The sequence below is a fragment of the Solanum dulcamara genome, chromosome 5 (assembly GCF_947179165.1).
Source record: "Solanum dulcamara chromosome 5, daSolDulc1.2, whole genome shotgun sequence".
NCBI lineage: Eukaryota > Viridiplantae > Streptophyta > Magnoliopsida > Solanales > Solanaceae > Solanum > Solanum dulcamara.
The window spans coordinates 6,152,737-6,167,786 of NC_077241.1; the positions used below are offsets into that span (position 1 = coordinate 6,152,737).

The following is a 15,050-nucleotide window of genomic DNA, read 5'->3' on the forward strand; positions in this document are numbered from 1 at the left end:
TCGGTACTATTTAAATTAGTTTTAAATTAGGATAATTAATTATTATTTTAAAAAAAGGGAGAAAGAAAAAGAGAAAGAGACTTAGAAAAAGAACGAGAAAAATAGATAGAAAAAAAAGCACGCAGAAAGGGGGGGAAGGGAGGGAGAGAGAAAGAGAGAGGGGAGGGGGTAATGGGTGATTTTAGTTATTAATTAAAATAAATATGTTATATACCGTAATTAAAAAAATACCCTAAAAGGGGATAATTATTAATCTAAAAGCGTTCATTTATGTAAAATTCCTTATCGCCCATCTTTGGCAAAAATTTATACTATTTATACATTATTAGAATATTTTTTTACATATATATAATAGATATCAAACCTCATTCGGCTAATTCATGTGTCTAATTTTTCAAATTTTGAACCTCCTTGTTAAAAATTCTGGCTCCGCCACTATCATCGGCACATTATATGAAATAAAAAATATGTAGATGTTGAACAAAAGTCTTTCAGAAGAAAGTACTAGGTAGTACGTTGACAACAAAAAAGTTGTTAAAGATTGTGCGAATATAAAAACAAACGCAAAAAAAATGATGAACATGTTGATCTCCTTTAAGTTATGAAGTTGTTAAAGGTACAGTATAAAGTTGCCTACCCTTTATCTTGAACATGATAACAAGTCAATGATAAATACAGACAATTTGGACAAAAAATTGGGAACTGATGGGAATGCTTGGAATTTCAACTATCATAGATTAAGTATTCATAGCTATATGATACAAAAGTGGTCCCTTGAAAAACATTACACTAAAAGAACATCATGGCTAACTCCAGATGCAATAAACATAGGCTCTTGTGAGGATGAGCAAGACACAATAGTGATCATACAGTTTGTGAGACAATAATGATAGATATCGTGAGAGAAATGAATAATAAGTATCCATCTCGTGTTTTATCCTCGATTACATCAAGAAAATATTGTCAAACTCCTGCTTCAAGAAGTGTAATTTCTATCTTGACCAAATTCAAGATCTTTCTGTCTTGTTCAATTCAAAGGAAACCTCCACCAGAATACTCAACCTCCTGCATTTCAACGACTCCAAAACATTATGATCCCACAATTAATCCATGAATGATTTTCTTAAACAACCACTTCCAGACATAAAAGCTAGAGAAAACGCATGCTAGATAGAACAATAATGAAGATTAAAATCTGCATAATATGTAGGGAGTACAACACAATTGAAGGACAGATAATAGAGGATAACTAAATAAGATATAAAAGTAGTTTCCAATCACCCCAGCTTAATGAAAACAACAGAAGTCCAAAACGTCGGAAGATACGAAATTTGTTTTTAGGAAAAAATGAGAAAAAGATGTGGATTGGAGAGAGATGGAAAACACGGGTTTGTTTGTTTCATTTATTCCTCATCTCTAAAATTCTATCTCTTAATTCATATTCATTTCAGATCCACCCAAAATTTCGTGAAAAAGAAGTGAGTACAAGAGACGTAAGAAATACTGGTGTGAGATTACTTGGGACAAATTAATCAAATGTTTATCTGAGTGGAATCAAATACTGAGCAGAATTGGATGTGGAGATTGATAATGCATTTATCAGAGAAGATCAGGTTTTTTGATTGTTGTGTGGTAGGATATTCTGACTGAATAGCTGATCAGCTCCCGCCATGAATGAAGTGACTGAAGGGTCAAGAACCACTCATTGTTTTATTTTCTAACAGATAGATAGACATAGCTAGTGCTGTAAGTGAAGCAAGACAAGACAACCTTTTCCCAGTATTTGGTCAACCAAATCTAGCCTTAAAAAGTTTAACAGATCGAGATCTAGCAACTCGCTCTTTAAGATCAGGTACAAGATGATGTCCTTCTAGGATCATGTGACATTCTCATAAATGATGGCTGAACTGATGAGTCTTCCCCTTGCAATTGGGGTGCAACTCTTTCCTCTAACCGATATAGACCCACATACTTTATGTCTTTGTTACAAGTACCGACGTGTGTCACAGGCACAGCTTAATTGGATAGACTGTGAAGGAACTTTTCATGGAACTTGATACATGGGAGAAGGACGTTTCATTGGTCAATTGAGAGACGGTTACAACTCCAAAGAGTTTGAGTTACCTAGGGGTGAAAGCTACAGAATTTTGAACGGATGGGAAGAGTTTAGTGGTAACATCACTTTCTGGGTAGGGAAAGGGTGCAGGGTCAGGGTAGGGCACAGGTAGTACATAAATAATGCATTGAGATTCATGTTTCAAAACATAATATGCATAATCTTGCCAGAATGAGTTCAAAAGTTACGAGAAAGGAAAGTTCACTGGACTCAAGGTTTAGTAGAACCTCCGGACTGGGAGGTAGCGAAATTCGGAAGTCTAAATGAATCGCTTTATAAACAGAGGTCTTCTCATGACAATCAAAATTCTTGGAAGTTGTAAGTGGGGAATAGTGGGTTGCTTTCTGAAAAGTCCTACTACTATAAGCTCTTGACTGGACACATTTCACATAAATAAATTTGGATCATCAGGATGCCAGTGTGTGTTTTTCTTCACTTGATTGGAAACGAAAAGAGTGATTCTGACTGCTTAAAACTTGAGGACAAGGAGAACTACAAATGCCAGATTGGTGTTTTAAGAGTTCCAGTGAACACTGACAACCTCCCCTTACAATATCAGATACTATCTCGCTCACACTGGAAAGCTAGAGATGCTTTGGGCTACAATTGTTGATTCCACACACTGTGAAGGGAGGCCTTTCTCAGGTCGACCTTAAGAAAATAGAGGATAAGACAGAGTGTGGAATGTTGCTCCACTAGCACTCATGCGTATTGCGTAGAAAATGTGAAATACACTTTCCGAAATGGAGGATAAGACGAAGAGCGTAAGATGTTGCTCCACTAGCATCCACATGTATTGTGTAGACCATGTAAAATAAGCTTTTGAAGGGTCAGAATGATTTTGTACATTAGAGGATCCCTTATCCCTCATTTATTTTTGGTGCACTATGTGGTTTCAATTTATATATAGAAAATTGGATGTTTTTCATAGAGAATCATATTACTCTGTAAATTCTCTTCCTTTTCATATACCGCTGGTATACAAGAGTGTTTCCTCCCATAAATAATAAAATTATATAACCATTCAAACAAACTTTGGATTTACATTATTGTATGAACCACATAAATTCCATTTCCAGGAGCAGGATGACTGACAATGACTGCATGGAAAAGTAGAACTTCTCAGCCTGATTTACCCATATTAGAGAATGTGTGGCCTCTCATTCAGAAACATAATGAAGTAGGACATTTAAGTTGTATATTGAAACGAGTACACAATCTTTCTTTGGATTTTCATTATTTCATGGACCACATCAGTTCCATTTTCTAGGAGCTCGATGACAGTGACTGGGTGGGAAAGTAGAATTGCTCAACCTCATGTACCCATATTAGACTAGACTATGCCAATATTTCTTTCAGAAACATATTTCGCACAGTAGTAACAGCCTAAGATTTCCAAGCCTCAATTCGTATATGTGAAAAAAGAGTTGATACACAACTAATTCTAAAAATCTAACCTGGGCAGGTGGCAAGGATGAAACCCAATCTGACGCATGAGTTGGAAGAAGACCCAAAGTATTAAGCTGCAAAATATATGTAGTTCCATGTTAGCCAACCACTTATCAGAGAAACTGATGTTGAATAACATGTGTAGAAGAGATGAATATCTTCAGAGAAGCTGATGCTGAATAACATATGTGACACAGATGAATATCTACCTTCCAGACGCCCAGTCCTAAACCCACTAGATTGAGTGCAATGAATACTAATTTTGGCCCAAGAAGATCCACTTTGCTGTCCTTGTAAGGCTCAAAAACTGCCCCAGAAAGGAAACATAAGAAGAGATAAGTAAAAAGAAATAAAAGGAGCAGTCATATCAAGTCATAGCTTAATTCAGCAAATGTACAAACAGTATGAAATTGCCAGAATCTGAGACAAATTTCAACCAAGAAATCCATCTCTAGTCAAAGTTTAACTACACTACACAAGAACAATGAAGCAGTTAATTTAATAGTTTCTGATATGATGCTGACCTTTCCCAACTCCTTGAAGAGCACTGACAGGCTGCCACAGAGCTGAGACTGTGATACCAATGCTAAACAAATGAACTGTGCTTCCTGCCATCCACATCATGAAACCCATCATCATCAAATTCTTGAAAGGTGCTTGTGCCACTTCCCACGCTTTCTGTTCCAATGAATATCAAAATTAAGTACATGATTGTTGTGAAAAAGTGAGACAAGGAAAGAGCTCCTTGTATAAGAGTTTAGGCTTCATGAAACAAGGAACATTTCCAAATTATAGAATTCATAACAAGTATATAATCATCTTAAATATCCTACTACCTATGCTAGAAATCTAAACATGTACAGTAAAACTAATCACCTTCTAATAGTTGTGAACCAGAATTGAGAAGTAATCAACTCATAATCAATGAGATTTAAGGGCAGTTTAGCTAGCTGAAATTATTTTATAATAATTGATGAAACTGTGAATAGGAGGATGGAGAAGTAGAGAGTTAAGAAAGAAAACCTACCGATCTAAAAAGATGTAAATAAAAAAGGGAGACACCAATCTCATATTTTGGTAAGTTCTCAGTACAAATTTAGTATAAAGGAAAAAACAAAGCATTTTACATAATCAGAATTATACATTACACGATTGTGAAGAAATTTTCACTGGAAAATTAACCAAGAAATAAGCACAACTTTTTTCAAATGACTTCTGAATTTGTGTGACACGCGACCAAACTTCTTTTTTAACTATAGAATTGGTTGCTTTTCACAGTGCGACCAAACTCTTTGTAGGCCTCAAAGTTAACACCATGTCCAGTCCAAATTCAAAGTAGAGACCTCAGGCTTTTTTGAGCACCAACATTTTGGAAACTTGTGAAGATGTGGACTCTAATGTGAAGATATCCTTTGGAAAATTCTCCGAAAAGAATGAACACTGTTTCTTACTTTCCTAGACCAATGTTATGCTTTTGTGATTTCTTGAGTGTCTCTTAAAGTAATAGATTAACCGCTTTTTTTTTTTGAGAATGTAACATTTCTTGTATGACTATTTTCTAAAAAAAAAAAACTACAGCTGTCCATACTTGCAAGGGAATATAGGAAGATGTACTAAGCTATAACCTACTTACAGAGATCCTAGAACATCAATAAAAGATTCTTCCATATATTCATGTTTATACCAAAAATAGAAAAGGGCTAGTCATTTCAACTTCAGCTTCTGTATAGAGCTATGATTGTCTTCAAAACACATTTGATTTCTAGTTCTCCAACAATTATATAGTCAAAATTCCTTTGCCAAATACTTGCATGCTAGTTCATATACTAATATGTATTTTGTGCTTTGCATGAAGAACCCAACACTACACTAAAGCATGGGAAAAGATCACTTAGTGCATCTGAAAAGTCGATTGACAATAATCCTGTTTCCCTTTTTTTGGATGAAATAAAGGATAATTATCTCGTTTCCTTAATTGAGTTTTGCATTATTGGGGATAAGGAAGAGTTTCAGGTTATTATAAATACATTGTTTGAAAGGGAAGCCCGGTGCACAAAGCATCCCGTGCTCATGCAGGGTCCGGGGGAAGGGTCGCACCCCAAGGGTGTGATGTCGACAACCTACCCTAATGCAAGCATTAGTGGCTAATCTAATTTCCACTAAACTTCCCTTAAATCTTTGTTGAAAGCAGCGAAGTTCTGCATGTTAGTTCATATAATAATATGTAGTAGCTTTTGCCCTAAAGAACCACACAACACTAATGCATGTGAAAAAGTCAACAAGATGAAATCCTGTTTCCTATCTAAGTTTTTGAATTCGCGAGGTTAAGCTTGAGTGTCTACTGATTTTTAAAAAGTAAAAGTAAGAGAGAGAGAGAGAGAGAGAGAGAGAGAGAGAGGAGAAGGAATAATTTCAGAGTAACAAATGCAAGTAAACTGACTCTCACTCATGTGCCCTAACTATTGATTCTTCAGAAACTATTCTTTACTGTGAACAATTTAAAGTAATTCACACACTATAATTCCCAGAATTCAATTCACAACACAATAAACCAGCTCTGAGTTGTTTGGATACAATATCAATCCCAGTGTGATTAACAAAAGAAATGCAACTCACAATTCTTTATATCCCCATTGTATAGTGCTTTCTTTTTTGAAAATGGTAATGTTGTATTCTTCAGCATTATCCTGGTGACCTTCAGAAAACAGAGGGGAACAAAAGAAAGGAAAAGAAAAGAAAAAAAATACTTACAACGATCCTAATAATTCCACAATCTGTTCTGTTTCCTCTAAACCTTTCTCTTTACACCAAAAATAAAAAGATGCAATACAATTCCATTTAACCTTTTGAATGGAATTAGACATATCTTCAAAGTTTCTACTATTTCTTTCTTTCCAAACTGTCCACCAAATGCAATGTGGAATTATCCTCCACCATGCCCTCTGGCTCTTGCTCCCTCCTCTTCTTATCCAACAACTCAACAAGTCCGTAGTATGCTCGGGCATGGTCCAATTTGTCTTTGTGAGACTAAGGAAGATGGCCCAAATTTGTCTAGTGCTTTCTGCATTCAAAAATCCGAATCTCCAATACTAGCATGCTTTCTCAGTTCACTAACAATGCCAGAGTTGCAGATCCCAATTTCATTACTCTTCTTTCTGCTCCAAACAGCCACCAAACATGTAAGCACCTTTGAATGCCCTTATCCCAATGCTTATCCATCCTTTCCAACTTCAAATCTCAAAACCCCACGTGATTATAAGAAGATACCAATGCCTTTTCCTGTTCTTAAATTAGACACACACACCACCAACGGCAGATATCTCAAACAGTCAACTTGGTGTATGGCAATAGGCAAGGATAATACTACAATACACACTCAAATCAAAAGCTTATACGTGAATGCAAACAATCGATCAACTACCATACTAGTTGGGATTCATCATAGTTTCACTATTAATCACATTGAAAGTCAACGTATGAAACTTAAAACCATCAAATCACAGTTCACTATAGTTGATCAATCAAGAGGCTCACTGAACTCCTTAAGGTTATCAATTGTATCACACACTTTTGCATTCTGTCCCACGCTTCATACCTTCTCTTTCTTCTTAAGGTAAGATAAAGGTCCAGAAATGGTGGGGTAGCAACAACCGCTCATCCATTGAGCTGGCCGAAAGAAGAAAGCAATGAATCTTACTCTGAAAAGTGAAAAGCCTATTCCTATTCTAGAAATCCTGCAAACTATTAATAAAAGTACTTAGAATGGATTAACTGACAAACAAACATTTTCTTTGAAGGTTCCATGTTTTGTTAACAACAAGTCAACAATCTAGTAACAAATTAGTAGGAATAGCACATAAAGCTAACTAAAAACCAAACCCATCACAGCACAATCCTCCTAGATTGGTACCACAAAGAAAGATATATCACAGATCATCAGTGTCTCACAAGTCCTTTGCAACAAAGGCTACCGATTTAGTACAAAAATAGTCTTCTAACAAATTCAAATACTCTCGAGCTTCAATTTGTTTGACTGCTTTTGATTTGACACGAAGTTTAAGAAAAGCAAAGAAGATTTTTGAATCTTGAGGTCTAAAATTTAAGATACGTAGAATGTATCAAAATACCCTTTTAATCTGTGATAGCAAACAGACTAAAAAGGGGAGTAAACAAACAAATTGAAACGAAGGGGAGTATACATATATGGGCCAAATGGGTGTACTGACCCTCATTGCCCTAGAGGTGAATCCAGCCATGACCACAAACTATGGAGAGTATTCATTCACATAACTCAAGTCTTCCTATCCAAAAATCATTATAAAAAAAATACATACAAAATAAATTCAGCTTTCTTACCTGGGACTTCCAATTGGCTTCAGCATTCTTCTTTTCGCGACTCAGAGTTGAATCATCCTAACCAAAAAAACATAAACATCACGGGTATTAAACTCAAGTGTAACATGAATCCAGCGGCCGATCTAAAACACAAAAATTAAACATATATACATACAATAGACTGCATCCACTACGAACCCACTAGCTCTAAATCAAGTATTCGTGTATAATTTAGGGAAAAGCAAAAAAAAAAAACCTGATCTTGAGATGCGCGAGTGAATCCGAGGGGATCAGGGATATCGCGAGAGGGAGGAGAAGTAGAATTATCGGTGAAGTCCACTGCCCATCTACGGCCCATACCCATCACTGCTTTACCTTTATCCATGGTGAATTTTCACTTCATACACACAACACACGCTGTGTTTTCGTTGATTGATGAAATTTAGGAGTTTTGGGAGTCTTCTGTTGTTTTTATAGGGTGGAGAAGGTCACAAGGGTGAGAAATAAGAGGGGCAAAGTGTAAATCTTTCTGTGGATAAATCTAGGAGAAATGCAATTTACTAGGTGGAGCTATTTTAAAAAGATGGAGTAAAAAATAAAATATAATTATTAATTCATAAGTGAAGAAAAATAAGAATAAAAAATTAAGATAACGACGTAATCACAATATGATTGATTTATTTATAAAGTCTCTATCAAATGCAACTTTCGGAAAAATAATACACAAACTTGGATGTGAAGATTCAAATTTTGGAATTGATGTTCTCATAGGATAACTAATGTACGATGTACACTTTTTTCTTCACAAGGTTATCCCAATAGGTTTTCCATGTATAGTTCTCAATGAGCCATCCAAAATGCGTATTATTATATGTATTCTTTTTTCTTCACTAAATTTTTTTCACTAAATTTTTTTTAATAATATTTTAAAGAGACACATAATCTATCAAATAGACATTCAAAGGGAGTGTTATAAACATATTTATATTATAGTAAATGTTTACGTAGATTCCTTGAAAGAAAAGTTAGGAATTCCAACTAAGTCAGTTTTTCACTATAAATAAAGGATTCCCTCGTTGTAAAGAATTTCTCGATCGTTAATCCTTTAAGAGAAATAATAAGGTATCATTTATTTTCACTTAATGCACGTCTGAATCTTAATGGTTTAAACATTAGATCATTAAGTACATTTATTTTTATTTAAATTTGAAGCACTTAATTGGTCTGAGTAGGTTTTAATCATTAAGATGTAGAACAAAGTGTTAATATCATTAAGATGTATTTTTTCTGTGGATAATATTCATCATCGTCAATCACTACCTCTAACCACTACCACCATCATTATCAACCATCATTATCGTCGTCTAGCATCAACCGCCTCTACCATCACAACCATCATTATTGCTAACCACTACTATCAACTACTACCACACTTATCTCCTTCATTATTATAATTTTATCAATTGTCATCACCATCCCATCTTTGTAGTTATCGCTATCTCCACCCCCACAACAATCAATTTCTACTACTAACAAATTCCACCATCACATCTAGCACCGCCGCCAACTACCTCCATACATTCTTCTGTCACCACCATCACCACCACCTCAATCACTATTATCAGTCACTACCATCACCGTGGCCAATCTTTACTACCAACAACCCCCGTCATCATAACTAGCACCACAACCAACTGTCACAAACACATTATCAACCACCACACATTCTTCGATCGTCACCATCAATACCATCAACTGCTAACATCAACCAAATTTCACCATTACAAGCACCAACATCACTACCAATAGTCACTATCATAACTGTCACTACAACAATAACCACCTTCGGAGTCACAATTATCACCAACATCATTACTAATTACTAACAACTATTACTATCGCCACCACCCCTTCAAACTATCTCAATCATCACTAGCAAGCATTAGTGCTTCATTTTTTTAATCAAATAATAATTTTATTTTATTAATATTTTTAAATATTTAATTAATTTTTATTTGAATTGCATTTTTATCATATACGTAAAAATAAATTATGTACATTCAGATATTGCAAAACAAACAATCTTAATTATTTAGTATTTGAATCTTGAAATAACATTTTAATTATTCAGATGTGTATTTAGATTTAGACGTTTAAATCTTAATGAAACCAAATGTTCTATAATAATTAGTAATACTTTTCAAAATATATTACTAAAAATTATTTTCATCATATTTATAAATAAGGACCAAATGTAGCCAAATTCTATACATTAAGCACCATTTTGATTATTTTCTTCTTACCCGACTTTCCGTGCCAAGTAAACACACAGTGAAGAGTGATTTCATTATAAATTTTGCATTTCTAACAAAATTTATTTTTGTGTGGATAATATTCATTATTACTCTATCCACAATCATCAATCCCTACCGTCATTGTCAACCATCATTATCGTCGTCTACCACCAACCACTTTTATCATCACAACCATCATTGTTGCTAACCGCTATTATCAACTACTACAACAATTATCTCCTTCATCATTATAATTATATCAATTGTCACCACCACTCTCATCTCTGTACTTGCCGCCGCCGCCACCCCTACCATTAGTACAATCAATTTCTACTACTAACAAATTTTGCCATCATAACTAGTACCGCTGTCAACTACCACCATACATTCTTCGGTCACCATCACCACCACCTGCACCTCCATCACTACTATCAGTCACTACCCCATCACTATGATCAATCTCTACTGCCAACAACCTCCGTCATCATAACTAGCACCGTCGCTAATTACCACAAACACATTATCAACCACCACACATTCTTCCGTCGCCACCATCAATACCACCAACTGCTAATATCAATCAATTTCACCATTACAACTACCAATACCACTACCAATCGCCACTATTATGACGGTCACCATAACACCAACCCACCTCCAGAGTCACAATTATCACCACATCATTACTAACTACTAACAACTATTTACCATCATCACCACCCTACAAACTATCTCCATCATCATTAGCTAGCATAAGTGTTTCATTTTTTTGATCAAATAATAATTTTAATTTATTAATATTTTAAATATTTAATTAATTTTTTTTAAAATTATATTTTTATTATGTACATATAAATAAAGTAAGTATATTCAGATGTTAAAAATAAGCAACCTTGATCATTTAGTATTTAAATCTTGAAATAATATCTTAATCATTTTGATGTATATTCAATTTTAAACGTCTAAATCTTAATGAAAAACAAATGTCCCATAACAATTAGTAACACTTTATAAAATATATTAGTAAAAATTATTTTCATCATATTTATAAATAAGGACCAAATGTAGTCAAATTCTATACATTAAGCACCATTTTGATCATTTTCTTCTTACCCAACTCTTCTCTACCAAGTAAACACACAGTAAAGAGTGATCTCATTAGAAATTTTGCATTTCTTACGAAGTTCATCTTCTTTCACTTCCAGATCTTGATTACTGCTTGCATTTCCTCAAAATTCAGAGCAATTTGATCGAATTTAGCAAATACCCAGATGCAAGATCTTCAATCTCCACCACCCCCTTCTCCACAATCAGCACACGCGCCACCACGCTCCGCCACAGACCTATTCGGAGACCCAACTGACCCAAATCCACCACAATGGCTAAACCCCACGTTGTTCCAATCCCAAGATTTCGATCCAGAATCATATATCTCCGATTTACGCACCTTTGTTCCCCTTGAAACTCTTCGTTCGGAACTCCGTTCACACTTCACGTCGCTACAGCGTGACCTTGTAGATCTCATCAATCGAGATTATGCTGATTTTGTTAGCCTTAGTACGAAGCTTACTGATGTTGATGCTGCTGTGGTGCGTATGAGGGCACCGTTGTTTGAGATCAGGGAGAAAATTGATGCTTTTCGTAATGCTGTTGATGGGTCTCTTGCTGCTTTACAAAACAGGCTTAAACAAAGAGCTGATGCTGGAGAAGCCAGGGAAGTTCTTGAACTTTTACTTGATACTTTTCATGTTGTTTCTAAAGTTGAGAAATTGATTAAGGAATTACCAAGTGGGCAAACTGATTATGTTGAGAGTGGATCTAATTTGAGGGAAACTCAAAGTATGTTACTAGAGAGAATTGCTAGTGAAATGAATAGGCTAAAATTTTACATTTCTCATGCACAGAATATGCCATTTATTAAGAATATGGAGAAGAGAATACAGAATGCTAGTTCTTTATTAGATACTAGCTTAGGACATTGTCTTGTAGATGGACTTGAATATAAGGATGCTAATGCTATATATAACTGCCTGCGCGCGTATGCTGCTATTGATAATACCAAGAATGCGGAGGAAACTTTTCGATCAACTATAGTGGGACCTTTGATCCAAAAAGTCATCCCGCAAAATCCATCTGGGGTTGTTGGTGGATCATCTGGAAATGAACTTGAGGAGGACTATGTTAAGATCAAGCAATATATAGAGGATGATTGTAAGTTTCTATTGGATATATCATCTATTGAGAATTCGGGTCTACATGTTTCTAGCTTCCTAGCGAATTCTATCCTTAAAGAGGTTCACTCTGCTATCCAGAAAGGAAAACCAGTGGTATTCTCTCCTGGAAGGCCTACGGTGTTCCTAAAAAATTACAAAGCAAGCTTGGATTTCCTGGCACATTTAGAAGGTTACTGTCCCTCGCGATCTGAAGTAGTCAAGTTTCGTTCTGAAGCTGCATATATTGAGTTCTTGAAGCTGTGGAATGTGGGTGTCTATTTCTCATTGAGGTTCCAGGAGATAGCTGGGGCTCTTGATTCTGCACTTAGTGTTGCTGGTCTTGTCCCAGTGGCCTCTGACCAGAGGAAGCCTCAAGACTTGATTTTGAAGCAGAGTATGTCTCTTTTAGAGTGCTTAAGATCTTGCTGGAAAGATGATTTTCTTGTCCTATCTTGCTCAGACAAGTTCTTGCGTTTGTCTTTGCAACTTATGTCCAGATTCTCAAGCTGGTTATCTGCCGGATTGGCTGCTCGTAAAGATAGTAATGTGGACTCAAACCCAGGATTTGAATGGGCTATTTCTGCAGTCCCTGACGATTTAGTATACGTAGTTCATGATTTGAACCATTTGGTGGAGGAAGTGTGTGGTGATTACCTTGAACACATACTTGAGTTGCTCAAGTCATGCCCTGCTGAAGTTTGTGATTTTGTAAAACAGAGTATTTTACAAGGTGGGAAGTCCCTGAAGGGCCTTTTGCCAATTGTGATGAGTGCAATAATTGAGACGATAGTTGAGAAATCTGTAGAGGACCTGAGGCAGTTGAAAGGAATAACTGCTACTTACAGGATGACTAACAAGCCTCTCCCTGTCAGGCATTCTCCATATGTCTCTGGAGTATTGCGTCCGTTGAAGGAATTTTTGGAGGGAGAAAGGGCTGCAACATGTCTGACAAATGAGATGAGAAATGAGCTCTTGCAAGGTGCTGCTTTGGAAATAACTCAACGTTACAATGATTTAACTTCAGAACTTGTCAATATGAGTAGAAGAACGGAATCTTCTCTTCAAAAACTACGTTTGGGTGCTCAAAGACGAGCTGGAGCAAGTTCAGATGTCTCGGATCACAATTTGTCTGAAACCGACAAGATCTGCATGCAATTATTTCTTGATATTCAGGAATATGCGCGGAGCCTTTCATTACTTGGGGTGGATGCAGCTAGTATTCCACCTTATCAATCATTATGGCAGTGTGTTGCCCCTGCTGAGAGAAAAAACACAATAAGCTTCTAGTTTAGACTTGGTTATTTTATATGTCTACTTCATTCTGTATCAATATCTCATTCTTTTCTTATTGTTTTTCCCCTCTGTTATATTATAAATTTTGATTAAACAAAGCTGCAATTGATTTCTGAGATCTCTTGACATGGATATGCTGATTGTGGGGTGGATATCTGAATATTGTAAGGGAGATTTTCCCAAAGTCATACATAAATACAGTGACTACTATCTTAGTTAGAAATAAAAGAACACTTTGTTTACCCTTTGATCAACAGAGATTAACAGCTAATTTTTCTCCATTCAGACAAATGAACTGCACTGCATGGTAACACTAGTGTTTGTGTACACATATGATAAGATGCATTGGTTAGATGAACAACAGTCCCTCATTTTTCTTCCTTTCCCTTCCCTTCTATTGTAACTTTGTCTTTCTCTGTTTCCTGTCAATCCAGAATTATTAATCTGACCAAAATATTTACTTCTTGATGACCTTAACTACTACATCAAATCTGACCAATCCACGGGATGACTTTGTCTATTCCATCCCCCATACCAAACGATTCTTTAGAGATAATACGTTATTATTATTTATTTAATTACGTCTTCAACGGGGAACTTTTTTTGTGAAAATTCTGTGGAATCTATTCATCACATCTGCTACTTCACCATAATCAAATTTGGACCCTATCCCTGAATATTTTTGGTGTATCTTGGGTGATGCCACAGAATGTGAAGAGCTCGATAGTTGGAGGACAAAAAACAACAGATAGTATCAGAAATCGAACGACAAGAAACTACAAAAGTAACACTACGATTACTAGTATGGATGAACAAGACAATGCACCCCTACCTACTAACCTTCTATCCTAGTATGTGTCCTCCACAACTTCCTATCTAAGGTCATGTCCTTGGTAAGCCGAAACTGCGTCATGTTATGTGTAATCACCTCTCTCTAATAATTCTTCGGTCTATCTCTATCTCTCCTGAAATCATCCATAGCCAATCTTTCTCACCTCCGCACTGAGGCATCCGTGCATCTACTTATCACATATCCGAACCATTTCAACCTCGCTTCCCCCATCTTGTCCTCCACCAAAGTTACTCTCACTTGGTCTTGAATATCCTCAATTTTAATCTTATCTTCTAGTATGCCCACATATTTATCGCAAAATCCTCATCTCTGTCATTTTCATTTTTTGAACGTGACTGACCAAGAGAATTTCGAAGGAATGAGTCAACATATTTCTTTTGTAAAGTAAAGATTTTTACAGAACTTATATTTTTGGTGTAAGGGCAATATGTTAGAAAATTCTACATGCTTTTTTTTGGAATTTTTGGGTTCCCTTAGGTTTTAGTGGACTTGCAGTT

General features: G+C 35.8%; 2 protein-coding genes across 2 annotated transcripts; one reads left to right on the forward strand and one right to left on the reverse strand.

The window, feature by feature from the left end:
• Positions 1 to 695: 695 nt before the first annotated feature.
• On the reverse strand, positions 696 to 8,371 carry LOC129888915 (uncharacterized). Its single transcript, XM_055963980.1, has 6 exons — positions 8,157 to 8,371; positions 7,922 to 7,978; positions 4,090 to 4,243; positions 3,775 to 3,872; positions 3,574 to 3,639; positions 696 to 1,065 (listed from the first exon to the last, which is right to left on the reverse strand). The coding sequence occupies exons 1-6, from the start codon at positions 8,283 to 8,285 to the stop codon at positions 1,033 to 1,035; spliced, it is 537 nt and encodes a 178-aa protein (XP_055819955.1). The 5' UTR covers positions 8,286 to 8,371; the 3' UTR covers positions 696 to 1,032.
• Positions 8,372 to 11,283: 2,912 nt separating this feature from the next.
• Positions 11,284 to 13,942, forward strand: LOC129888916 (conserved oligomeric Golgi complex subunit 2). The gene has a single exon (XM_055963981.1). The coding sequence runs from the start codon at positions 11,466 to 11,468 to the stop codon at positions 13,692 to 13,694; it is 2,229 nt and encodes a 742-aa protein (XP_055819956.1). The 5' UTR covers positions 11,284 to 11,465; the 3' UTR covers positions 13,695 to 13,942.
• Positions 13,943 to 15,050: the final 1,108 nt, after the last annotated feature.